Source organism: Sorex araneus, chromosome 11 (genome assembly GCF_027595985.1).
Source record: "Sorex araneus isolate mSorAra2 chromosome 11, mSorAra2.pri, whole genome shotgun sequence".
Taxonomy (NCBI): Eukaryota; Metazoa; Chordata; class Mammalia; order Eulipotyphla; family Soricidae; genus Sorex; species Sorex araneus.
In genome coordinates this window covers 22,610,594-22,638,167 of record NC_073312.1, presented here as the reverse complement: position 1 = coordinate 22,638,167, position 27,574 = coordinate 22,610,594, and the positions used below count along the sequence as shown (strand labels likewise).

Genomic DNA, 27,574 nt, shown 5'->3' with positions numbered 1-27,574 from the left:
CCGGCCAAGTCCTCTTGAGCCCTGGCCTGGAAACACGGTCCCCCCCACCCCCCTGGCCCTCCCCGCCCCTCCCCGCCCCGCCGTGCCCTGCCCTGAAGGGCGGACAGTAGCCTGCCAGCTGCCCAGCAGCCTCCCCACGTCTGAAGGCGCTTTCAGGGGCAGAGACGCCATCTTCAGCCCGTCCCAGTCCCTCCCTCCGTGGCGCCGCAGTGGACGGGGCAGGGGAAGGAGGCCCGTCTGGCCGCCGCAGGCCACGGCCTCTGATGAATGAATGGCGCAGCAGCGCCTACGGGCGCAGGGTGGCGCCCAGCCTCGGCCAGCTCCTGCCAGCGTCTGGCTGGCTGGCTGGCTGGGGGCTCTGTCCTTGGCCCTGGGTCCAGTCTGGGTGACCCCGGAGAGCACCGGCGGGGTCAGGCCAGGGACACGGTGGAGGGTTGCCACCAGCGCCCCTCATGTCCTAAGAAGGGGGCCCCGAGCTTCGCTCTCAATGGCCCTCAGTGTTCTCGCGCTGCCGCCACCCTCTGCCTCTCCTCCTACCCCGCTGAAGCCAGGGCCCGGAGAGCACAGTGCCCACTGCCCGCAGGCTTCGGGGAGGGGGGCTGGTGTGGGGCTCCCACCACAAAGCAGCTTTCACAGACGCCAAAGGCTTCAGCTATCTGGGGTGGGGGGGTGGGGGGAGAGGGGCGGAAGTCATTTCCTTTCACCCCCTCTGGGGCGGGGGCAGAAAAAGGCAGGATTGGTTGGGGGTCGAGGGGGGGAGATGCGGGGGCCCTATGTGGTGAGGCCAGGGCTGCCCCTACCAGAACCACAGGCATTGTGGCCCCCCACTCCAACCCGCGACCCCCCACCCCAGAAAGGCCCCTTGGCCATGTCCTGTCCATGCTGCGCCCAGACCTCCACTCCTGGGGTCTTTCCCTCCCCTCCCCTCCACTCGTCTCCCGCTCAGAGCAGAAGGCCTCGCATGTGGCCCCGCGTCTGTGAGACGTAGCTGGGCCCCTCCTTAGACCCTCGGCTCTCACAAGGGTCCGGAGCTGGGTCTCGGCATGGCACAGCCCGCCGGGAGCTCGCCCTGCGGTCTCAGCCCCCACCTCCCTTCTCCTGCCGGCTCCCCTCCCGCACACCTGGCTGGGCTCCTCCTCCCCAGTGGCCTGGTTTCTGCTGAGCCCCAGGGGCTGCAGGGGTGGGGTGGGGGGGTGATCAGGAGGCTCACGCCCTTTGAAAATGATCTCCAGGACAAGAAGGACATGTACATTGTAATAAATGATCTGACTCCTCTGGTACTGACGTGATAAAGGGTCAGGGGGGCCTGATACACAATTACTTTCCAGACTGAAAAAGGGGCCGAGAGGGGGCTTGTGGTGGAGCATTTGCCTTGCACGGGCAAGGCCTGGGGTTCAGAGGCACAGAGAAGCAAGTGCAGAGGGCCCCGGCGGGGGGGGCGGGGGGTGCTGGGAGCTGGGAGGCCAGTGGCCCTGCACGCATTAGGGTTGCTGGGCTCCAGTCTCGCCTACGCCCGACCCTCCATCTGGACCACAGTGCTCCAGAAGGAAGCTCTGGCTGCCACACAAGAAGTGCAGAGAAAGAACAAGGGCTGGAATCAGTAAGGAGGGCCAGGACTGCAGCGAGGGGGAGGAGGCAGCGAAGGCGGCCCGCACGTGCAGGGTCCTGCAGCCAAGGACCCACTGTCCATCCCCTGGGCACTTTCCATGCATCAATCTGCTGGAGCTGAGTCCCACTCGGTGATGGGCCCACGTGACAGACAAGGACATGACCCTGGAGCACATGCATGGGCTTGAGTGGTGCAACTTCTTCATGCATGCATGCATGCGTGTGTGTGAGTGCCTGGCTGCAGACATTAGTGCCTGTGCACCTGCGTGTATGTGTCTGCATACTGCAGGAATGCCTGACTACATGTATGCGTGCCTGTGTTCATGTGTGTAGTACCTGACTGCATGTATGTGTGCCTGTGCCCAAGCATGACTGCATACTGTATACATGTAAGACTGTGTGCATGTGTGTATATGTGCCTGACGGCATGCATGTCTATGTGTATGTCTGCATACTGCATGCATGTCTGGCTGCATGTATGTTTGTGCGTGTATGCATGCCTGTGTGTATGTGTGTGCATGTGCGCATGTCTCGTGCCTGACTGTGACAGTGCATGCATGCCTATGCACTGTGTACCTGACTGCATGTGTGTGCGTATGTGCATGCTCCATGCATACTTGCATGTGTGCATCTGCATGCACATATGTGCATCTGCATTCATGTGTGTGTCTGTGCATGTGTGTATGTGTCTGTGTGCATGCGTGTCTGAATTCATGTGTGTACATCTGCATGCATGTGTGTGCCTGCCTACATGTGTGTCTGCATGCATGTGCGTGCCTGCCTCCATGTGTGCATCTGCATGCATTTGTGTACCTGTGTGCATGCATGCATGTCCATGCGTGTACCTGCATGTGGATGGGTGCTCTACTGGTGCATGTATAGCGCTCACTTCAGAGCAGCTTTGCTACTGGGCACATGTTTTGGAGTTGCTGGACCCACGTGTCCCTAATCTGCCCCCCTCTCTGTGGAACTCAGCACCCTGGCACCCCACCTGCTTCATCCGCATCTTGCTGTTCTGCAAACACCAACCCTCAGTCCCACGCGGCTCACCTCCTAGTGTCCCCTCGGCCCGGCGCCCTGGACCCTTAGCCACCCAGCCACCCTCGTTCAGTCCAAGTGTCCCCTTTTGCTAAGAGGCCTTTCCCAACTGCCCCGAGCCACAGGGTCTAGTCGTGTCTTCCCCATGTCGAATCATTCTAGAAACTGCTCCTGAGCTGTCAGTGCTCGGACTCTCCCACCGGATGGGACATTTCCCGGGAATGGGCCCAGGGCTCCTTCACTCTGCAGCTGGGCCGGGCACACAGCAGGTGCTCAATAAATACCTGTGGCAGGGAATGGAGGAGGCAGCTCACCTGTGGAAAACTTGGCTGCCAGCAGGCCCTGGGAACCTGATGACAGAGGCAGGGCGCGGGCGTGATTGGGAGGGGCCAGGGGCAGTAATTAGGGTGAGAGCAGACCCAGCACTTCCAGCGCCCGGTGCCACTGGGCCTGTAATCTCCTCCAGCTCCACAAACCCTGGCATTAGCACCAGACCCTACTTTCCCCTCTGTGCACATTGGTCCTTTTCTGCCATCCGTGGTCATGGGGCGGGGGAGGAGCGTGCACGAGGTGGGGCTCAGGAACCGCTCAGGCCTTTGCTCTTGGGGGCCTGCAGTCCCTGCCACGTGTCTGAGCCACAGCCTGCTGTGACTTGCGGAGTCCCCTGGGGACGGGCGTACAGGTTGGCACCCGGCAGACCACCCGAAACACCTAGCGTCCAGGGAGAGGGCGGCCCCGTGCTTGGGCCAGTCCCGCAGGAGACACCCCTCCCCCCTGCTTCCTTCTGCACGGTGACAAACACCGGATCTGAAGCCTAGGGCTTGGGGGGGAGGGCGGGGGAGAGAGGAAGTCCCCATCTCGCCACTCCCGGGCACCAGAGACGTCTTCAGGAACAGGCCAGAAAGCAAACGGGGAAGCTGGCGTGGAAGCGGCCAGAGGCCCTCACGAGGCCACCTGCTGCCCTGGGGCCAGCCACACTGGCTCTGATCAGGGTCCTAGTGTGCTTCCCAAGCCGGCAGCTTCTCCCTGACTCATCCACCCAGAAGCAGGCGGAGGAGGAACGCCGACTCAGCACTCCGGGTGAAGGCGTTTTCCGAAGGGCTCGCAAATAGGAAGGGCCTCCAGCGGCCTCTGCAGAGTGACCTCACCTCTCTCTGCCCCGCCGCCTGGCTTCTGAAGCCCCCGGGCCCCTGGTCACAGCAGTTTGCTTTTGACATCAGCAGCGAACCTACTTGACTCTGTAATGACCATTTCCTCCCGGGGAGCCTCCTCGGGCTGGCCAGCTCCGCGGACACAGGAAATGGACTCCAGCCCCAGGATGGCCCACAGGAGATGGATTTCCCACAGCCGGCCTTGCAAACCAGAGCTCTCCACGCGGGCAGCTGGAAGCAGCGCCCACCGTGCTCAGCCGGTGTCCTGAAGGACGCCTCTCCTGCCCACCCCTCCCCGAAGCCGGAAAACCCAGCGGGGAAATTAGTTGCGAGATCCTCCTCTCCGGTCTCTAAATTTCTTCAACGGGGGGCAAGCCCCCTGTCCCCACCCCGACTGTCCTTTGTTCTGGATGATCCTTTCCAAGGCAAACACCCTCTGAGAGCCTAGACGTGGCGCAAGCAGCAGGCTGGCCGCTCACCTTGGGAGCCTGGGATGGGGTCACTCCTCTCTCCAGGGCAAAGCAGGGGGGTTGCTTCCTGCCCAGCTCCCAGACCCCCGGCTCCTCCCCTGCGTGTGTGGGACAGACTGCACAGAGCCGTTTCTCAGTCCCAGCAAACCCTTTGTGGCAGGGATTCACTTTTGCTCCACACCAGCAACCCTGCCTGGGGTCCGCTTGGTCAGCCCGGGGGACCCTCTGGGCGGCTGCGGGCGCTGATCCAGAAGTGCCCAAGCTAACAAGTGTCGTCTCCGACCCAGGAGTCGCATGATTTCTGCTTGCCCTCCTTCATTCTGGGCCACACTGCCAACCATCCTGCACAGAGCGTAGAGGTTGGAGTCCCGATCCCACAGTCCCGAGGCTGAGAAGCTCAGGTCTGCGGGGGTCAAGTGCTGGGGCCCCGTCTCCAAGTCTGTTTCCAAGACTCAGAAGGCACCTCCGAGTATATGCGCATCCGCAAACCCAGGAGAGAAGGATCGAGGTGTTTTACAAAGCATCCTGCTTTGCAAGAGAACCAACCTATTGCATGCTTCTTTTAGATAAAATTTATTCATTGACGGGGTTTTGGGTCCCCTGGTTGTGCTCAGGGGCTGCTCCTGGCTCTTGCTTAGGTGTCACTCCTACATGGCTTGGGTACCGGCTGTGGTGTTGGGAGACGGGATCAGCTGCGGGCAGGCAAGTGCCTTAGCTCTATTCTACCTCTATGGCTCTCAACGCTGCTTTAAAATGAATCAGCACGTAGGGCAGATGATGGGATTCCTCCCCACTGAGTCTGCCCAGAACTTCCCAGGACTAGCCTCCAGGTGGGGCCAGGGTCCTGGCTGGCTTTTTGTTGTTGCTGTTGTTGTTTGGGTCACACCTGGCGATGCTCAGGGGTTACTCCTGGCTCTGCACTCAGGAATCACTCCTGGCGGTGCTCGGGGGACCCTCTGGGCTGTTCCTTGGGCCTGATAGTGCAGACACAGAGGAGAGTGCCACTGGCGGCCTTGTGCAGGTGGGGTGACGGGCCCTGCAGGCTGACGGTGGGGTGGGAGGAATGCAGGGGGCTTAGTCTCGTGGCCCAGAGTTCGCATGAAGAAACTGTCTTCCACGCCACAGCCTAGGAAACGGAACAGCCAGTCTTGGGGGTTTATAATTCAATGAAGACTGTGCTCGCAAAATCTAGGCCTGCCGTCCCGCTACAGTAATAAGAAGCAACACGGCCCAATTAGAAAAAGGAAATCAGAAACCTGGGTGACCTCAGTGGATGGACCTTCAGGCGCCGCCCCGCTGCCCAGTCCCCCTGCCCCAGCCCCCAGCATTTATTCTGGGGCCAGGTGGAGCCTCTCAGAAGCACCCCTAAGCACCCCAGCAGGGTGAGGAGCTACTCTCTCCAGAGGGGCTGCACTGTGAGGGAGGCCACATTCTTTTGACCCACCCGGTCCCCCACCCTCCCCCCCTGCTGGGTCTCCGCTGTCCCTCCCCCATCAGCACTGGGTCCTCTCAACGCTCCAGACAGCCATGGAGGTGAGAGGGACCCGGGGTGAGGAGGGAGTCCTCTGCCAGAACCTTCCAGGTCTCTAGCCTGGGCACGGTGGAGGTCCCGAAGGGCACAGATGGCGTCACAGAGGCCACTGCGGCCACCGCAGAGACCAGCACAGTTGGCAGAGTCCCCGAGGCCAGTGGCTCAGGTGTTTCTCTCGGGAGCGGGGCCGATGCTGCCTGCCCCCCAGGTGAGCCCCTCCCCGAGGGGCCCGCAGAGGCCCTGGGGCACACAGCGGGGTGCAATGAAGGGCGGAGCTTGGTGCAGGGGGAGGAGCATGGGCCCCCACGCGCCAGTTGTGGGGGAGAAGAAAGGAGGGGGTCTCCCTCCTCAAATAGGGTACCCCCAACCGCCTCCGGGGCACTGAGCCTGGGAGTGATTCTCTGTCCCTTCCTGCACCCTAAGCCCACTGGGACTTTCTTTCCCTGATGACATTCCTGGGGAGCCCCCACCCCAAACTGGGCTCCTCCCTTCCTCATATATCTTCTGGTGGTCCTGAGTCTCAACAATGCCTGGAGGGTCTGGGGTCCGCAGCTCTTTGTTCCCCAGGGCCAAAATATTTGTTCCAGCCTGGGAGAAGTGTTGGGAGGTTTGAGGTGGGAACTCCCTGAAAGTGTTTTTTTTTTTAATAGATTATTTTATATTCATTTTTTTTATTTATATTTTTATTTGCTTTTTGGATCACACCCAGTAATGCTCAGGGCTTACTCCTGGCTCTGCACTCACTCCTGGCAGTGCTCAGGGGACCATATGAGATGCCAGGGATTGAACCCGGGTCGGGTGCATGCAAGGCAAACGCCCTACCTGCTGTACTATTGCTCCAGCCCCACGCCATGAAAGTCTTTGACAGATGTGCAGTGGAGACCTCCACCTGGCAGCTGCCCCTCAACACCACCATGTCCTGGGCTGCTCAGAGCACTCACTTCTACCCAAAGGAGCTGACCCCCAACTCAGGCCTGCACCCCAGACAGCCTCCACGGGAGGGTACACACCAGGATTTGCTGCTCGTGTGTGATTGACAGATGAACAGGCCTATCTCCACAAGAGTCCGAGATCCTTCCCAACCCAAGATCCTTCCCGCCCCAGGTGGCCCTGCTTTCTCTCACTTCCATCAGCTGTGCCCCCAGGGCTGTCCTAGCAGCCCCCTCCCCCCATCCCCACAGGCTCACATCTGTGTGGCAGGAAGAGCACATCATGATCCAGCACCCCAAAATCAAGACCCTGTGGGGGCAAAACAGCTAAGCCTCCACCTGGGCTTTCCTGGCTTCTACTTGGCCTCCAAGCCCCCACTTCCGGGATGCCTAGCTGCCCCCCTCTGCCTCTGTCCATGACGCAAGGGAATTCAGTGACCCAGGGGGACACCTGCAGCCCCGCCCGCTTCTCCGGGCACATATGATCTCCCACCAGCCCGAGCTTCCTGAGAGGAAGGAAAGATCCAGCCCTCCCCTGCCCACCAGGCTCTCCGACCCCAGGCCCTCACTCCCGGCCTAGCCCAGGCTGGGCCTCCTAAACACCCGCTGACTGAAGGTTAGACTGTCCCCTGGCCCAGGGACAAAGGCCCAGCGCAGAGTGGGAGCCCTGCAGCCCCAAGGCCAGGACGCTACACCGGCAGCTGGGACACGTCCAGCTGGACAGGGTGGCCTCCGAGAGCCAGAGCAACATCAAAGGTCATGACACTGGATATCAGACAGTGCAAATCCCTCGGGCCAGCCAGGCAGGACACCGCACCCCACCGCACCCCCCATTCACTCCCAGGCAGGACAGAGACGAGGTCTTGGCCCCCAGGGAAGGGGCCAGATGCCCTCCACCCTCCCTTGGACAGAGGCCCCTGCTCGGACAGCGGGGGGCTGGCTCATCCCAGGGGGGTGCTACAGGAACTCTCTCCAGCTCGGGGGTGAGCCAGGCCACGGGGCACGCTCTGGCCCTGCCAGCCGGAAGGCTGGTGGGTGCCGGAGCCACACTCGCCGGCAAGGAGCCTGCCTCTCGTGGACGTGCCCTGCGGGAGATTTCAAATCAGCGGGCCGGCCGCGTGCCAGGGACGGAGGATGTGAAGACCGGCCCCTTTCCCAAAGGCCTGACCGCTGGCCGCTGTTCTGGAAGCCAGATTCTAATTCAGGGTCGGGCAGGAAAGCAGGGATGGAGGCTGGCAGAGTGCTGGGGCTTGGTGCCAGGGATGTGGAGAGCCAGCCAGCGGCCAGGGCACAGGGTGAGCGCCCCCCTTGGCGGCCACTTTCAGGGGCTGTGACTTAACATCTCTGAACCCTGACACCTTTTTTTTTTTTTTTTTTTTTTTTTGCTTCTTGGGTCACACCTGGCGATGCACAGGGGTTACTCCTGGCTCTGCACTCAGGAATTACTCCTGTCGGTGCTCAGGGGACCATATGGGATGCTGGGAATCAAACCCGGGTCGGCCGCGTGCAAGGCAAACGCCCTACCCGCTGTGCTATTGCTCCAGCCCGAACCCCAACACCTTTGCCCCCCAAATCGAGAGATAACACTCGCCTCAGTCTGGAGTTGTGTGCCTGAGTAGCAATCAAAAGCACTCTGCCCGCCAGTCCCTCTCGATGCCAGTTTAGGGTACCCCCGTCGGAGCAGCTTCTTCTCACCACAGACAGAATCAACATGTTGCCGGATTGGCTGGCCACAAACAGCCTTCAGGACCTCTCGGACCCGGGTTCAAACCCTGGTCTGCCAGCTCCCGGGCTGGCTCAGGTCCCTCCTGGAGGCTCAGATGTGTGGGGTCAGGTGCGGGAGGCACCGAGGAGAGAGGTGTCGGGGTCTCTATGACGACCCTCGGGTCCGTGTCAGGAGTTCAACTTCGCTGAGGAGACCTCGTGCTCACGGTGCTTTTTGGGTTTTGGGTTTTTTTGTTTGTTTGTTCATTTTTGTCTCTGGGGTCACACCCGGCGATGCTCAGAGGTTCCTCCTGGCTTTGCACTTAGGAATCACTCCTGCTAGTGCTCAGGGGACCATAGAAGACGCCGGGGATTGAACCTGGATCGGCCGCGTACAAGGCAAACGCCCTACCTGCTGTGCTATTGCTCCTGCCCTCTTGGTGCTTGCTAGGAAAGAACAAACCAAGTTCCAGAACGGGCCACGCCCTTGGCAGGCAGCAGGCCGGGAACAGCAGAGATGACCCCCAGACAAAGGGTGTGAGAGCCCTCCCCCCCCACCGCTCTCCGGGCGCTGGGGTTCCCACTCCCCGGGGAGGGAGCCATGAGCAGAGGCCTCGGCCAGGCCTGCTCGGGGCTTCTCCCCTTTTCTGCACGTCCGGAACCCAGAGCTTACCTGGGAGGAAGGGGATGATCCTCTGCTTTGGGTCCTTCTGGCCGCCTTCGATGGGAAACTTATCCAGAAGCTGCATCTGAGAAGCCAGACAGAGGAACGGGGTTCAGTCGCGAGTGGTGCTCAGGGACCCCGCCCCCTCTCCTCCCCGGCCCCCGGCCCCCCTGTCCTCACACGGATGAGTGAGGCCTCCGAGCCCTCATTTCACACACGATTAACAAACCACATGGGGCATGAGAGGGAGGAGCGGCCCGAGCTCTGGAAGCAGCCAAGAGGGGGTGACTGAGCCGGGGCAGTGGGTGTCTGGAGACGAGGCTGGGGGAGGCAAGGGTTCCAGAGGCTTCTTTCATCCACCCCCTGCTGTGGGGGAGGGCGGGGGCTGCCTCTCCCAGCCGAGATGGGGAAGCCCCACCTGATATTCCAGACAGACCACCCACCCTCCGCATCGCTCTCGGGGGACAGACCCAGATGTTCTTTCCATCGCAAAACCATATCCAGCCACGGCGCTGGAAGACGCATCCTCCCCTCGTCCTCCCTCCCCTCATCCTCCGTGTCCGGTCATCCCACCCCGAGGGGGCAGCTGGTTTTTCCAGGGATGGATGCGTTGGAAGTTTCCAAAATTCTGGAGAAACGAGTGTTTTTATTTCCCCCCACTATCTGCTATTCTAGGCTAAAATTCTATATAAACTGGAAAAACACACGGGAGACAGGATGGAGGAGGCCGTGGCCCCTGTCCATGTGGTTACGCTCCCTCCCAAGGCCCAGGCGGGGGCCGCAGCTGGGTGGGGACACAGAGAAGGAGCCCAGCTGGCCCAGCTGTGTGTGTGCCGCCAGGCTCTGTGCCGTGGTCACGGGAGGAAGAGCAGGGACGTGTGCTCCGAGCGCTGGGCAGGAGGGAAGCGACCAGGCCTCGTCCTCGGGGAGTTTCGGCTCTGCTGGAGGTGAGAAGCAGTGCGGAAGGGCCAAGAGGGAAAACACAGCAGCAGGGGAAGGGGCCAGGCAGAAAAGGGGGTGGCCTCAGAATGGGAGACTGACACCCAAGGACAAGAGAGACAAGGGCCAGGAGGATGGCTCCCCGGCTTGGAACCTGGCCTCCCATGCTGGGGGAGAAAGCAGCTGGGATAGAGAAGGGACAAGTAAGTGAATGACGCTCGGGATGGGAGATGCAAGCTGAAAGTAGACTATGGACCAAAGATGATGGCCACTTAGCATCTGTATTGCAAACCATAACACTCAAGAGGAGAGAGAGAGAGTAAAAGGGAATGTGCCTGCCACAGAGGCAGGGGGTGGGAGGGAAAGAGGGGTGGGATACTGGGAAAAATTGTAGTGGAGAATGGGCACTGGTGGAGGAATGGGTACTCCATCACTGTATGACTGAAACATAAGCACGAAAGTTTGTAAGTCTGTAACTGCATCTCATGGTGATTCACTAAAAGAAAAAGAAAGAAAAGATAAAGAGAAAGAATGAAATAAAGCCATCAATAATCTGAAAAAAAGGGGGCTAGATTGATAGTACAGTGGGTAGGGCATTTGCCTTGCACGCAGCCGACCCAGGTTCAATTCCCAGCATCCCATATGGTCCCCTGAGCACTGCCAGGAGTAATTCCTGAGTTCAGAGCCAGGAGTAGCCCCTGTGCATCGCCAGGTGTGACCCAAAAAGAAAAAAACAAAACAAATAATCTGAAAAAAGAAAGAAAGAAGGAAAGAAGGAAAGGAAGGAAGGAAGGAAGGAAGGAAGGAAGGAAGGAAGGAAGGAAGGAAGGAAGGAAGGAAGGAAGGAAGGAAGGAAGGAAGGAAGGAAGGAAGGAAGGAAGGAAGGAAAGGGGTTGGTCTCGAGGTGCCGCCGAGGGGTGAGGAAGGCCCTTAGAGATCAGAGCCAGGAGCGCAAGCTCTGGAAAAGGGAGATGGAGGAGCAAGTGGCTGGGAAAGCCGGTGGAGTGGAGAGAGGAAGGGGCAAGGAGGCAAGGAGTGCGGAGGGCTCAGAGCCTACAGGAGAGTAGGCAGTAGGACGCAGATGGTAGCAGGACTAGTGAGGAGTCCGCACAGGGTGGCTGGGGCCAAAGTATAGCACCGTGGGTGGCGAACAGTGATCCAGGCTTAATTTTCCATGTGTGCGCACCTGTGTGCAATTCTCCAACACGCACCCTCCCCTCCATCCAGTACCACCCAGCCACACCTATCCGTCTATCCAGCCAGCCAGCCAGCCACCTACCCACCCATCCATTCACCCCCCCACCCGGCCAGCTCTAACCCACGGCTGCAGGAGTCTCCTTGGCATAATTGCTGTTCTCCATCACAGGCCACTCGGAGCCCACACTCAAAGGGCCGGCCGCTGTCGGAGCCGAGCAAAGCAAGACAGAGACGGCACCATTATTAACTTTCGCTTCCCGGAACACAGACTGAAACGGAACAAACGCTGGTTCCTGAGCACTTAAGGAATGTCCGTCTCTCTCTTGAGCCCCGCCTCATTAAATAATTGTCAGCTACTTATAACTATAGCCATCAAGCCAGAACACTATACACCGGTACTTAGGATCTTTGGTTTATTTAAGAATTCCAAATGCAGAGTAGAACCCACTTTCTTCTTTCCTAATTCCTTCATCCAGAATCGATTTGGTCATCTTTATCTTTTGTTTGTTCGGGGGCCACACCTGGGGGTGCTCAGAGCTTACTCCTGGCTCTGCACTCAGGAATTATTCCTGGCAGTGCTCGGGGGACCATATGGGATGTTGAGGATCGAACCCAGGTTGGCCTCATGCAAGGCAAGTGTCTTCCTCCTCCCTGTCCTATCGCTCTGGTCATAGTAATCTTTATCTTTGTGAGAACATAAGCAACTCATGTTCACTGAGGGAAATACTAGAAATGGCAGAAACAGTGGGAGGTCAACAAGAGAGTAAAGTTCACTCATTGTCCCTCCCTGGGGAAAAAGCGTTTGTACTGGGTGGGCATCCACCCGCTCCAGACATTCTTCCACAGCAAATGGACTCATTATGTCCTGTTAGAAGTGTCTCTAGCAGCGTTTTTTTTTAAATTTTTTTATTGAGTCACCATGTGGAAAGTTACAAAGTTTTCAGGTTTAAGTCTCAGTTATACAATGCTCAAACACCCATCCCTTCACCAGTGCTCATATTCCACCACCAAGAATCCCAGTATAGCTCCACCCCGCACCTCCACACCCCTAGCCCCCCCCACGCCGCTAGCCCCCCACCCTTAGCCCCCCCACCTGTGTAACTAATAAATTTCACTTTACTTTCACTTTGATTGCATTCAATATTTCAACAAAACTCACTATTATTTTTTTTCTCTTTTTTTGGGTCACACCCGGCGATGTACAGGGGTTACTCCTGGCTCTGCACTCAGGAATTACTCCTGGCGGTGCTCAGGGGACCATATGGGATGCTGGGATTTGAACCCGGGTCGGCCGCGTGCAAGGCAAATGCCCTACCCGCTGTGCTATCACTCCAGCCCCAAAACTCACTATTATTGTTTGGAAAGTCTCTCCCCTAAAGTCGGACCTCTAGCAGTGATTTTACATTCGCAAGGCCATTTCAATGCCTCGATGGGTCTCAGTGAGGAGTTTAGTGACCGGCTCTCCCGCTGTAGAGTGTTTGGATGGCTTTCATGAGCCCATGCGCCATCGCTGTCAGGAACACCTCTGATGTGCATCATATGTACAGTTCTTTAATACTCTACTCGTTCAGTTTCACCTCAAAATCTGCTTAGCTTAGCTTCAGTCCTCTCTGGAAGAAGACTGAGGGGAAGCAGGTGGACGGTTCGCCTCTCTGAGCAATGCTGCACTGCACTTCTGAGGAAGAGGAGAAAGGTGGCTGAGGAGAGAGGCTGAGGAAGAGCAGAGAAATGGCTGAGGAGAGAGGCCGATGACAAGGAGAGAAATGGCTGAGGAGAGAGGTCAAGGAAGAGGAGAATGATAACTGAGGAAGAGGAGAGAGATGGCTGAGGAGAGAGGCCGGCCCAGAAGTTGCGTCCTTGAGGGGAGACTGGCCTCACCTGAAACACTTTGCTCCTGAAGCTCGGTGGCCAGCTAGACACAACAAGTTGTGGAGCTCAGCCAGGTGGCCCCAGCCCTCAGAGACCCAAAGGGGTTCGTCTACAGAAGCTTTCGATTGGCGACCAGCTTGGAACATAAGCTTGTTCTCTGGAAACTCTTTCTCAGACCAACAGTTCAACGATGCTCACAGGGAGTGTGGTGCAGGGAGGGGCGGGGAGGGGCCACACATTCATTGCTGCCTCCCAAGCCACCCACCGTGCCTTCTCGATGGGCGCAAGAACAACATGGAGAGGCAGGAGTGATAGTACATCAGGTAGGGTGTTTGCCTTGCATGCCGGCGACCCGAGTTCAATCCCTGGCATCCCATATGTCCCTCAAGCAGCGCCAGGAGTAATTCCTGAGTGCAGAGCCAGGAATAACCCCTGAGCATCACTGGGTGTGACCCAAAGAGAAGGAAAAAAAAAAGAACAAAATGGAATCACAGCCCAGACACGGAGGAGCTGGGGCGTGGCTGTCCACGGCCCCCAGAAGCACCTGGCAGCAGGTGAAAGCCATGCTTTGACTCAGCAGATCTGGGAAGGGGTCTGAGGGCCTACATTTGTGGGCCTGAGGAATAACAAATAAAAATGTAAGTAAATAACCTATAACGGTTTGAGGGTCTTCCTGTTCCTGGAGCAAGCAGATATCATTGGGCTACACTAGCACGCGACAGGGACAAATGGAGACGTTACTGGTGCCTGCTCGAGCAAATCGAAGATCAATGGGAAGACAAGTGATACAAGTGATACAAATAACCTACTGAATGGGAGAAAACAGTTCAGACACCATACTTCTGACAAAGGGCTTATAGTTAGACTCTATAAATTGCAAATATATAAAACACAACAGCCCCCCTCCAACAACGGGGGGAAGAGATGAACAAACCACTCTCCAAGAAGAAACACAGATGGCCGGAGGCACAAGGGGGAGAAGGGGGCTCATTATCACTGACTACCAGGGGGGAAGTGCAAAACAGCGATGAAATACGGCCTCACACCAGGGAGAATGGTCTCTGTCAAAAAGGCCCAGAAACAACAAATGCTGACGGGGATGTGGAAAAAAACGTCACTGTGTGCGGAAATAGGAATTGGTTCTGGCCTTAGGAGGAGCAGCATGGAGACTTCTCCACAGATCAAAGACAGCACCTACTACCCACGGACTCCACTTTCAGGCACGTACCCAGGAAAACTAAGGAAGATACACGCAAATCTAGGCTCTCGGCAGCTCTGCTTACAACAGCCAAGGTCTGGAAACAAGTTATGGGCCCCACGACAGGGGAGTGGATAAAGAACCTGGGGTGTATCACACACACACACACACACACACACACACACACACACACACACACACGTGCACGCGCAACTCCAATACAAGATGAAATCTTGGTTTTTATGGCAACATGAATGGAACTGGAGGGTGTTGTGCCAAACGAAATAAATCAGAAGAAAAAAGAGAAATACAGTATGATCTCACTCATAAGTCGTATTAAAGAAACAAAGCAAGGGGACAGGCAATAGCCAATGAAAACATCCCTGCAGGCTGATAGGAGAATTGAGGGACTCTAGGGGAGAGGGGGGGCAGTGGACAGAGGTGGACGGTTATTGGCACTTTGGTGGTGGATGTGTTATGGTAACACGGTAGCCCTAAGAGTCATTTTCCACTACTGCAGACTAATTTTACCTCAATATTTAAAGTAAGATCATAGGAGAGGGCAGCTGGGATGGAGAAGGGACCATTAGGACAATGATAGTTGGACACGATCACTCTGGGTAAGAGCTGATGCTGAAAGGAGGTAAAGGAACAAACAGGATGACCTCTCGGTATCTGCATCGCAAACCATAATTCTTTAAAGGAGAGACAGACAGAGACAGAGATAGAAATACAGAGAGACAGAAAAAGGGAGAGAGAGAGAAAAAGAGAGGGTGAGAGAGAGAGAGAAAGAGAGAGAGAGAAGGAAAGTGTCTCATAGAGGCAGGCTGGGGTGGGGGTTGGCAGAAGGGAAACTGGGCATGTTGGTGGTGGGAAACGTATACTGATGAAGAGGGAGTGTTGGAACACTATGACTGAAACCCAGTCAAGAATAACTTTGGGGGCTGGAGCACAGCGGGTAGGGTGTTTACCTTGCATGCAGCCGACCCAGGTTGATTCCCAGCATCCCATATGGTCCCCCGAGCACTGCCAGGAGTAATTCCTGAGTGCAGAGCCAGGAGTCAGCCCTGAGCATTGCTGGGTGTGACTCAAAAAACCAAAAAAACAAACAAAACTTTGTGACTGTGTCTATTAAGGTAATTCAATTCAAAAGAAAAGAAAGACCATTGAGAACCTGATCTGACATGTTATAGTAGGGACTGCAATTATATATTTTTTTAACACTTAGTTGATTTTTATTCAACGAAGCATTTTTTCAGAATCAGTCCACACTTTATGATCTGATACATCCATTTAAAAAATGGAAATTATGAAACACATTCTAATCTAGTCTTTAAAGGTGGTGCTGAAATTAAAAAACAAGAAAAAAAGAAAAAGAGGCATTGAACTCAAAGGATCAGAGTGTTAAGTACAATAGAAAATTTCATTAAAAATCATCTGGGAAGAGTGTTTGGGCTGGAGCAATAACCCAGTGGGTAGGGCCACTTGCCTTGCATGTGGCCTTGCATGTGGACAGCCTGGGTTTGGTCCCCAGCATCCTGTATGGTCCCCTGAGCACCACAAGCAGTAATTCTTGAGTGAGACTACAATTCCGTACTGTCTATTTTTTTAAAAAAACAAGCACCAAGATAATGAAGCAAGGGAAATACACAGTGCTGGAAATATCAAATATGAACTAGAGTTGCAAAATCTATCATGGGTCCACACCCCCACAAATCTCTCTTTGACAATTTTTGTGCTGATTTCATGTTGAAATATCAGGTGCAACAGGAACACTGAAACTAGAGTCACCTGCTTTTGCTTGTTTTTCGGTTTCCGCCCACACGGGTCACACTGCTCAGGGCTGGGTCACGCCTGGGCCTCCCGCAGACAAAGCTTGTGCTCCATCCTTTGAGCATCTCTCTTCTCCTCCTGCTTCCTCCTCCTCCTTCTCCTTCTCCTTCTGTGACTTTTGGGCCACACCCAGTGGTAATTGGGGGTTACTCCTGGCCTGGTGCTCAGGGCTCCTTATGCATGGCATGTGCCGAGTCCACCCAGCTGGCCCAAGGAAAGGCATTTGTCAGGGATGCAACCGGGCCCTGACACACAAACGGTAAGTTCACAACTGCTGAGTTACTTTTCCGACGCATTCGGTCCTTCTTTTACATTTGGGACAGGGGCCGGGGAGGGAACACCTGGCGGTGCTCAGGGTTTACTTCTGTCTCTGTGCTCCACTGTCACTTCTGATGATTCTGGGGGACCATATGCAATGTCAAGGGACAGAACTGGGGTCGGGGCAAGTGCCGTACCCCTCCCTTCCCCACACTGTGCTTTGTCTCCGGCCCTTTCTTTTACATTTTTCAGTGCTACTAGAAAGTGAACGTTACAAGGTGGTCCGTGTCCATTGCTATGCAGACTGTTCTGGAGCAAAAACGGTTCTCAAGCATAGTTCGAAGCCTACTCATACTGGAGTCCTGGGGGAGGACGGGGAGGTGGGTGGGGGGAGGGGAAGAGAGGGCCGAGCGGGTGCTGTAATGCAGTTTCCTGAATCATGCTATTTCCTGGGCCCCACCGGAAGTTTATGGGAACGTGCCCGGAGGAGAGACTGAGAAGCCCACTTCCAGGGCGAGGAGGAACGGCGAGGCGGAAGGAATGGGATCTGTTTGAATGGAAGTTGTTCGTGAAAGGTCCCCAGTAGGCCGTGAAGCCGCTTGCCCAGCAGCGACACCTCTGAGGCCGCGGGCACCAGCTGGTACCCTGACCCAGTTTCCTTTGCAAAGGCCTCTGGGAGGATACTTTGCGTTGGTCTCCGTCATGGGTCTGCGGTGACAGTCTTCTCCCACCTCTGGGCGAGCACACCTGATGCAAGGACGTGCCCCGAGGGCGTGTCCCCTCCTCCCCGGCCCTCAGGGGCCAAACCCAGCCACACCTGTCACTAAATGCCACCTCCACTATGCCCAACGGGCAGAGCCTCCGTGCCACCCTAAGGCCCATTGGTTCGGGGAAGGGTCAGCATGACAGCGGGACCAACCAGCTGCCACTGCTCTTTCCTCTGCCTGCACATCCCCTTGCGGTCTGGGCCACCCCATCTGGATTACTGTCCCAGTGTAGTCGAGCGTTTATTTCTAACTCTTCTTTCAAAGAGTTTCTTCTTTAGAGCAGTGTCTGGCTCACAGTAAAACTGAACGGAAGCGAGCTCTTGGCTTGCCCCGCAAGCTCACGGCCTTCCCGAGCCTCCTCCCGCTCGGAATCCCAGGCCAGAGCGGTTGGTGCAGCCGCTGCTGCGAGAAAAACCCACCCCACGAGAAACCCACCCTGCAGCTCTGGCTCCACGCATGTGATTCCCACTGGATCCGCTGCACCTGGTGCCAGGCAAACTTGGGGTTGTGAGAAATGCATCGAGACACGGACCCGTCATTAGACCATGCAGAATCGTCTCGTTGCCCGAAAGTCCTGCTCTGCTCACCTGTCCCACCTCTCTTCCTACCCCCAAAGCTTCTGCGGTCTCCAAAGCTTTCCACAGGAGGCTGAGTGTTGGCATCCCATCGTCTCCGGTGACTTCCTTCACCACACGCACACAAGGGTCCACCTCTTTTCACGGCTTTTGGTTCATTGGTTTTTCCTTCTTCTTCTTCTTTTTTTTTTAATGCGTTGTTTTTAAAGTACTGAATAGTATCCCATTGTCTGAACATAGGTCGGTTTATTTTCTCTTGTCCTGCCAAGGGACATCAGGGAGGGGCAGCCTGCATATTTGGGGCAAAGATGCGCAGAGCGGCTATAAACCATTCTGCTCGGTGGTGTGTATGGTGTATGAACTTACAGAGTCGGCTCATTTAGGGAAATACTAAGAAGGGGATTTATTGAAATCATTTGGTGAGAGTGTGTTTACTTTTTTTTTTTCTCTTTGGGTCACACCCGGCCAATGCACAGGGATTACTCCTGGCTCATGCACTCAGGAATCACCCCTGGTGGTGCTCAGGGGACCATATGGGATGCTGGGAATCTAACTCAGGTCGGCCGCATGCAAGGCAAATGCCCTACCCGCTGTGCTATCACTCCAGCCCCAAGAGAGTGTGCTTACTTTGGTTAAAACAAACAAACAAACAAAAAAAAACCTACCAACTGTCTTCTTCCAAAGGCGTTGTGTTATTCGTGACTCTGACCAACAATGAACGAAGGTTCTGTGGTCCCACACCCTCACTCACTTGACGCGGCTGCTGTTTTGGGATTTCCAGTTTTCTAATACAGGTGCATAGCAGAAGCCCACTGTTCCATCAGTCTGCAACCCCTGACTGACAGAATGCTAAATAACTTTAAATTTTAATTAATTTATTTTTGTTTGGGGCCCACCAGTGGTGCTCAGGGTTTACTCCTGGGTCTGTGCTCAGTCAGGGATCACTCCCAGCAGGGCTTGGGGGACTGTCTGGGATGCCGGGGATGGAGCCGGGGGTGGCTTCGTGCAAGGGATTCACCTGCTGTGCTCTCCCCGAAGCCCCTCGGCACCAGGGCGATAAGCTAACTTGCTATCTCTTACATATCAATCCAAGACTCTCTCTCAGATCGTTGCCTGTTTATATTAATCAAGTTTGTTTTCCTTTTTAGACTAGGGATTGGGGTGGGGAGTTGGGGGCATGCCAGTGGAGAGGCAGTGTGTGTGTGGGGGAACTACTCTTGGCCCGGTGCTTCGGGGCTACTCTGCAGCAGTGCTCAGAAAACCAGGAGAAGCCAGGGGTTACACTCGGGCTTCCTGTAAGCACCACGAGTGCTACATCCACTGAGTTCTCTCCCCATCTCCTCATTTTCTTACGGTCGAGAGGGTTTTGCATATTTTCCAGAGATTCCTTTTGAGAGCTTCAGGAGTTCTTTGTTTAGGACCGCAGTCATTTATCAGCTCTGCCTTCTGCAAATACTTTCTTCCTGCCGGCCCCTTGTCTTGTCATGCTCTTGATGTATTAAGTCTTGAAATCAGGAAGTTTACGTCCCCCGGCCTTGTTTTTCTTTTCCAGGGTTGTTTGGATCAGTCAAAGTCCCTTCAGGTCTCCTATCAATGTCGGGATCGGCTTGTGGATGTCTGCGTCAGAACCTGCTGAGGTGTGACCGGAATCCACAGGCTCTGCGCACAATCTGTGGAGCATCCCCCTCTGAGTACAATCCACGGTGTGGATAGGGAACATCTTTCATTTATTAACGGTGTCTTTAAAGTCTGTAGTCGGATGTACTCTAGCCTCTAGAGCTCTTGTTTCCTAAACGAAGAGTTTGATTCCTTTAATGAGTGTCCCGTCACTCTCTGATTGTGGGAAGAAGCGCGTCCCTTGGGCCACACTGGTGTTCGGGGCCTACTTCTGGCTCTGTGCTGAGGGCTCACTCCTAGAAGTGCTGGGGAGAGAACCAAGGACTCCTTCCTTCATTCCTTCCTTTCCTCCATCCTCCCTCCCTCCCTCCCTCCCTCCCTCCCTCCCTCCCTCCCTCCCTCCCTTCCTTCTTTCCTTTCTTCCTTCCTCTGTGCTCAGGGATCACTCCTGGCAACGGTCGGGGGACCATAGCGGGGTGTCACGGAGGGTCAGCTGCACACAAGACAACCATCTTACCCCCCAGACTATTTCTCTGTCCCCTTTTCGTCATTTCTGAAGGGTTACACACACATCTTATGTGACCAGAATCAACTCTTGGCTCATACTACCCTAACTCAATGAGATAGAGAGATAAAAATACTGTTATGTAGTTACCGTCCCATCCCCTCCATTATGCTATTATTGGTGTGCGTATTACCTTCACATGTATTGCAAACTCAATACATTTATTTATTTATTTATTTATTTATTTATTTATTTGCTTTTTGGGTCACACCCGGCGATGCACAGGGGTTACTCCTGGCTTTGCACTCAGGAATTACACCAGGCGGTGCTCAGGGGACCATATGGGATGTTGGGATTCGAACCCGGGTCGGCCGTGTGCAAGGCAAACATCCTACCCGCTGTGCTATCGCTCCAGCCCCCTCAATACATTTTAGAGTTAACACAGAGCTAAATGAGAAGCCTGGGGTGTGGGTGGGCTATGCACATTTGCACAGGCCAGGAGCGGGGCTTCTGTACCATGGGTCTGAGCAGGTCCAGGGAGAGGGGAGTGGGGGGGTCCCATGGCAGGCTCTGGACACACCTACCAACATTCCCCCCGGGCTTCTGTGAGGACTGCCTAACCACGATCTCTGCCTTCAGTGCCACTCAGCTTCTCCAGGGGACCCCTCCTCCCACCCCAGGATGATCCCATTGCAAACACTTCCACGTAAGGTGAGACTCCAAGGAACTGTGAGTTAGCACTCCAACACATGCACCTTGGGGGCACACAGGAACCCCCCACCATGCTAACTCACATTAAGACAACACATGACTGTTAAAAGATAATGTACTTGTTCATATATTACCAAATGCCTTTTTCTGAATACAGAGATGCACCTACCCGACACGGAGGGAAGTACAAAGAACAAACAGGACTGGGGGGGGGGGGGTGGCTCAGAGGTGGAGCACTTGCGTGGCACACTCGAAGCTCTGTGTTCCCTCTGCATTCTCTCAACGCGTCTCCCTATGCCTCTCTTGCCCGTCCCTCTCTCACACCGAACCCATGGAGCACAGTTCGATCTGGATTCAGAGCCATCTCCTTCTCTGTAAACTAGGACAGTGACCAAACTCGCCCACTGGGGTAGGTGAGAGGATTAGAGGAGAGCCTGTGTGTAATGAGCTTGGCCCAGAGCCTGGCCTGGACTCCGCGCCCACGGACGTTGGCTGCTAAGTGTCATGACTGTCCCCACTGGCACTCTGGTCATGCTGCCAGGCTGTGACCCAAGTGCCGGGCAGGTGCCTAAGGAGCGGAGCCCCGAGGCCAGCAGGCAGCGGGGAGACAAATGCAGCAGCACCTATGGGAGGGGTCCGAGGCTGGCGGGGGCTGGCGGGCAGCGCCCAGCTGGTGTGCCCAGGCCTAGCGTGGGTCACAGGCCGCTGGGTTCTCTGTGGTTCATCAGGCACACGGCAGCCGACAGGGGTGTTTTTATCGGAACACATGGGGCCTCGGTTGAGATCTGCTCTAAGCAAAGAAAGGGGGGTGACACTTTCAGAGGGGACCTCCTGGAGCCCGCCAGTGTCCAGCCAGCAGCTCTCCCTGCAACTACCCAGGTGGAGGCTCGTCCTGCTCAGCCCTGCACACAGACTCACACCTCTGGAGAAGGGGCTCGGGATGGGCGTCCTGGAGGAAGCTTCCGGCTCTGCCCTGCCAAGGACTTGCTGGGCAACCCAAGCAGGGATCTTGCTTCTCTTTCCGCCTGGGAAATGCTGGCACGGCCTCCACGGGGAGCAGGCACTTGGGAAAGTGCCACCGGTGACCTGGAGTGACTGTTGCGACGGAACTTCCTGGGCCTCAGTTACTCATCCTCGGCAGAGCCGTCAAGCCTGATTTTCTCCTTCCCCAGAGCTGCTCGTGCTTAAGAAGCAAATGAACATGGAAAGTGCTTTCATGCCATGGCGGCAGAAGCAGCCTCTTGGGACTTTTATTGTTTGGTTCTGGGGTCACACCCAGTGGTGCTCTAGCTTAGGGCTCAGGGGACTAAGCCCTGGGCCTCCACCGTGCTAAGCCTGTGATCCAGCACTTTGGGTTTTCCTCCCAAAGTGCTCATGCTTTTGGGGAAAAAGACATGCTTCTCTTCCTCCTTGCATCTGTCCTTTATGTTTGGTTTTTGGGGCCACCCCAATCATGAGGGGGGCTACTAGCTCAGACCTGGTGGGGTCAAGGTAGTCAGGTGGTGCCAGGAATGCCACCGGGGGGGCCCTACGTGTACCAGGCAAAAGCTCCAGCCCTTTGCACTCTCTACTTACGGTGTCAAACATTAATTATTTTCATGGGCTGGCCCTGCCCATCACAGCACACGCCTCAAGACTACACTTCCCAGCCCCCTTTGAGGGGGTGTGCAGTCATGTGACTGAATCCTGACCGGTGGAATGTGAGCAGGAGGGATGCCTCCCCCAGACTGTTCATAATGTTCCCCCTGCAGTTCTCCTCGCTCCCCCTTCCTTCCCCTGCTGGCAGGATGCAGGGGTCCCTGGAAGATGAGGTCACCTGATCCCACCTTCCCACGGGGTTCAGGAAAGCCTGGGTTCCTGAAAGCCTGGCGTGGAGCCACCTGGGAACTCAGTTTTGATCGGTGACTTGAGCAGGAAACAAAGCTGTATTGTCCCTGGGTAGCTGTTGTTACACAGCGGTCAGCCTGTCCTGGCTGATGTCAAGTCGCTCACGCAAGGCCGGTGGCACTGAATTAAAGATGAAAAACCTGCTGTAAAACAGAGTCCCTCCGGAGGGTTCCTCCGCCGAGCCAATCGGTACATCCTCTACCGAAAGCAGCTCCTAAGCCGAGCCCTTGCCCTCCGCCCCGGTGGACCCACCGAATCACAGGACAGCTAAGCGTTCCCCAAGAAGGGCTGAGAAGGGTGGGGATGAGGACTTGCTCGGTGGCCCTGACAAGTCGCCACAGGTAAATGAGCCCTAACCAGAGATCCTGGTTCCACAGGTTTGGAGAAGGCACACGGAGACGCACAGCTGAGCGACAGGGAAAGCGGTCCTCTCCCCACTCAGGCTCGACTCCCCAACTCCCAGGCACAGAAGCCCCCAGGATCTCCACGCTGTCTGAGGTGCTCCCGCCAGCCCCCGGGAGCTGCTGGGAACAGTGTTCCTCACACAGAGCCCACGGTCAACTGGGCAGGTTCCACCTGCTCATCAAGTCCCACTGGGAGGAAGCACGCAGGGAGAGCAGGGAAGGACAGAACGAGCGGGGACCCAGGGCAATAGTACAGCAGGGGAGGGCACTGGTCCCGCATGTGGCTGACCTGGTTTCAGTCCCTGGACCCCCATAGAGTGCCCCAAGCACTGCCAGGAGTGACCCCTGAGTGCAGAGCCAGGAGTAAGTAGGTCATGGGCATGACTGGTATGGCCCCCAAAACAAATGAACCCAATAAATAAATAAAGTTTAAAGAAAAGAAAGGAATACAGAAAAGAACACAGAAGTTCAAGTGTGTGGGGGGGGCAGTATATTTATATCATCTGAGTGGTGGAAATGCAAAGTCTCACTCAGCTATGGGAGATCTGCTGACTCAGCACCTACAATAATTTTTTTTTTTCAGTGTGGGGAGGGGCGGTGGAAGGGTCCCAAATAGCACCAGGGTCCCAGGGGGCTGTGCCTCGTGCTACTCAGCCAATAGGGCTGGAGGCACCAATGTTGGGACCCAGCAATGTGGGGTCACTTGGATGCAGCCGTGCAAGGGACCACCCGAGCCATCCCAGCAGTGCTGGGAGATCATCAGGGCTATGCCCCCTGGGACTGGGGGGTGAGGCACCAACTGAACTGGGGTCTGGCCCATAGCCAGGCACGTGCTCCTGGCGTCTGAGTTTGCTCCCGAGCCCCAGAACCTGCGTTTCAGCAGGATCACCGGGGAATGTGTCTGCACGATGAAATCTGCCAGCCCTCAACGTGGCACCCCAAAGATTCCGTCCGATAGTGACCGGGAGTGCCCCAGTAGTACGCCCTGCGTACAGCAAGGTGGGGATGCAGGGGGAAGAAGGGGAGTCACTGAGTGGGACGCGTCCCGACAGCAGAGAAGGGGCGGCGGGTTCCTTGTGTGCCCTGAGACCTGGGCGTGCACGAGCTCAGAGGCAGCCAAGGCAGGGTGCAGGCAAGGCTGGCGGGGCGGGGCAGGCGGGGGTCCGGCCACAGGGGCAGGGGTGGAGCTGGGAGTTTCCACAAAGGGCGAGTCCTCTAGAAACGTCACAAGAAGTGGGTGGGATCCAATGACGCACCAAGAGTGGCACTGGTGGGAGGCAAGGGGGCAAGCAGAGGTGGGTCTCAGTGGCCAAAGGGGGGGTCTCAGGGGCTGGAGGGAGGTTTTAGGGTCTGGAGAGAGATCTCAGGAGATAGAGGGGGGATTTAGGGACAGGAGGGGGCCTCAGGGGCCAGAGGGGGGGTCTCAGTGGTTGGAGGGGAGCCAACCTGAATGTATTCTAATCAATGACATCTGGGGCTGACCAGAGGGCGTGTTCTAGCCTGATAGTAGGGGGCTGACCAGAGGGTGTATCCTAGCCTGATGGCATTGCTGCCCTGGCCTCTTCCTGGCCCTGGGTCCACCATTTATGCACCCCTCCCCCTGCCCAAAATCATTTCCTAGAAACACCTCTCCTTTCTGGAGGGCCCTTCAGCCAAGGACCTTCTGGTGTTTTTTCATGCTGGAGGAGCAGAGGGAGGGGACCCAGAGGGGAAAGAGGAAAGCCCAAAAGCCCCTAGAAAACCCTGCTCAGCCAAGGTGCACCCCAGATTTTCTAGATGCACCTCCAGCTCCAACATCTCAGGGCAACTCCCGCTCGCTCCCACCTGCCCGGGCAGGAGACCCCCGCGGGAGTAGCTCTGCTTCTGGTTTCGAAGCGAGAACTGGAGCCCAGGAGATGGCTCAGGGGCGAAGGGCGAAGGCCCGCAGGAACCCCAGGCCCGTGACCTCCAGAGCACCACTGGGAGGGCCCCTCACGCCGTGCCTCTCCCCTGGGCTGGAGGTGGGGACAGCCAGCTCTGTGATGACAAATGACAGAGTGGGAAGAAGGTGAGCACGGAAGCTGCTGGAAGGAGCCCGACCTCAGCACAGAGGAGCACCTGTAGGAAGGCAGGGGTGTGGGCACAGAAACGGCCCGCTCAGCTCCCCCTGTTCCTGTTGGAGCCCCCCAGCAGGGCCCGTCTCTCCGAGGAGCTGGGGCTCCCCCGCCACCTCTGGGCAGCGCTGCCAACCACACAGCCCATGCCCCCCTGTACCAAAGGGCACAACAGGGGTGAGGGACCCCCGGATCCCATCCCCGGCACCGACAGGTGTGACCCCCCAAACAAAACGTGACTGAACTGCGCAGAATGAGGGACAGACTCTGACAGGCCCTGCAGGATGGACAGTGGCTGGAAGTTGGGGGGGGGGTTTCAGGGGCCGGAAGGGGGTTCCACACACAGCTGATTCCTCTGCCTTGGCACAAAGCTCCAAGAGGAGGGGAGCCCTGGGAACTGTGGGGACCCTGCACCCCCAGAGGGCCTCTGGATCTCAGCGGGAAGAAAGGGCACCCGTGGACACAAGCCCCCAACCTCTGGACAGGAGCCACTGCCGTGCGCCAGCCTCGGGCTCCCTGTCTGGGTTTTTCCCTTGAAGGTGACTCTGACCATGGCCCTCTTAGCCCCTCCCCCTCTCCCCTGTGTGTTCCTCACCTCCTCCCCAGCCCCCCACCTCGCCAGCCAGCACTGAGCTCCGGCTTCCTGCAGGGCTGAGCTGGCCACTTAGTTCTGCTGGGCACCAGATAAATGGCCCCTAATTAGCTGATGGAGCCAAGCCCCGGCCAGCATCTACTACAGACAGGAATCTCCAATCAAGACAGCACAGGGTGCCCAGGGCTTGCTTCCGAGGAGGTCGGACACGTGGCATGCCCCTGGGGACACGCTGCCCTGTTTGCAGGGATGACTGCCCCCAAATAAGACTGCCCGCAGCTCCTTGGCATGGTGCTCCTAGGAGACTATCTGTGGGGGTCACTTCCCAGCCAGCCGGTCACTAACTGCCCAGCTGCCTGGCTGACCAGAGGAAATGAGGTGCAGTCTGGACTCCCATCACCCCTGCTTGGAGAGGGGCAAACTGGGGCGTTAAGAATCCCACATGCGGGGCTGGAGTGATAGCACAGCGGGGAGAGTGTTTGCCTTGCCAACCCGGGTTCAATTCCCAGCATCCCATATGGTTCCCTGAGCGCCGCCAGGAGTGATTCCTGAGTGCAGAGCCAGGAGTCAGCCCTGAGCATCACCGGGTATGACCCAAAAAGCGAAAAAAAAAAAAATCTCCAGTTTCCCCTCCGCTCCGGCTACGCTGAAGATGTAAAGGAAAGAGGCGGCTCCAATTCTCCAGTGACTCCCGATCATCTAAGTGCGCATTTCCCGAGAGGCAGGATCCGTCAACTCTGACTCCCCGGCATGCAGCTCCCGTGGCCTATGTGGCCTGTGCCACCACCCGGCTCCTCCGCTCTGTAAAAGCCAGACACAAAGCCAGGGCCCGGGGAGATATTCAAAGGGACTGAACACAAGGTTTGCACGCAGGAGCCCAGGGCTCGATCCCCGGCACCACACGTCTCCCTGAGCATCACTGGGAGTTCCGTCAACCCCCAACCTCACCCCAGCACAGAGCCAAGGGAAACCCCTGAGCACTGCTGAGGGTGCCCCGAAAACAAACAAAAACGAAACAAACGAAAACAAACAAAAACTGCTAGTGGAGGAAGACAAGGATGCTGCCCTTTGAAGCCCCAGCTGGGAGAACTCAGGGCGGGTCTGCACCCTGGCTGCTCACCCCGAGAAGACTCTGGCCCCGCCCCCATACTACCCCCGGTTGAAGGCTCCAGCCCAGGCCAAGGTTATGGGCCTGGCTAGTCCCCCCTGGAGAAGCCTGGCTCTCTGCCTCGGGGTCTCCAGAGCCAAGCCTGACGCCGAGACACACCCACCGCCCGAGACCGAGTGATTGAAATTCCCTCCTGGGGGAAGAAGGTGACGTGGTCAGAAATGAAGCTTTAGACTGTATGGGGAGGAACGGAGAGAGAGAGAGGGAGAGAGACAGAGACAGAGAGACAGAGACAGAGAGACCGAGAGAGACAGAGAGAGAGAGAGAGAGGGAGAGAGGCAGAGAGACAGAGAGAGAGAGACAGAATGCAAGAGAGAGAGGGGAGAGAGGGAGAGAGGAGAGGAGGGCGGGGATGAAGGAGAGGGAGCACTCACCGATCGACCTCCAAAGATCTTCCTTCCCTTCATTCTCCAGTTTGGAGGGGACACTGTCCCCCACCCTCCAGGGAACTCTCCCCTTGGGTAGCCAAGGAGTGGGGATGGGGGCCCCGGAGACGGAACTGAGTCTTCTAGGTCAGCCCTTCAGGCCTGGGACCGGAGGAGGCGGTCACGCCCCCCACCCCCACCCCGGGGTGCCCTGACGCCACACGCCCCGCCCCAGCACACCCCGGCATGACTCGGCGGGGAAAGCAGGGCGCTGGGCACCGCGTGTGCCCGCGTGCCCGCAGCTGGTTCCGGCTCGCAGGAGAGAAGGGTGTGGGGGGGAGCAGGACGTGGGGGCAGAGCTCTGGGGAGCGGCCAATCCTGCCCTCTGACCTCTCAAGGAGCTGGAGTCATCTCTGCCCTGTGCGTCCCCCACTCCCACCGGGAACCTCTGTGCGGGCGCAGGGGCTCCCTGCTTGCCCCGGGCCCCAGACAAAGCAAGCC

General features: G+C 56.8%; 1 protein-coding gene across 2 annotated transcripts in view; it reads right to left on the bottom strand.

The window, feature by feature from the left end:
- Positions 1–27,574, bottom strand: part of SH3PXD2A (SH3 and PX domains 2A) — a 200,928-nt gene that overhangs the window by 111,155 nt on the left and 62,199 nt on the right. For both annotated transcript variants that reach the window (XM_055118788.1, XM_055118789.1), the window contains exon 3: positions 9,105–9,180. In XM_055118788.1, the coding sequence (XP_054974763.1) occupies positions 9,105–9,180 (76 nt within the window). The remainder of the gene's footprint in view (positions 1–9,104; positions 9,181–27,574) is intronic.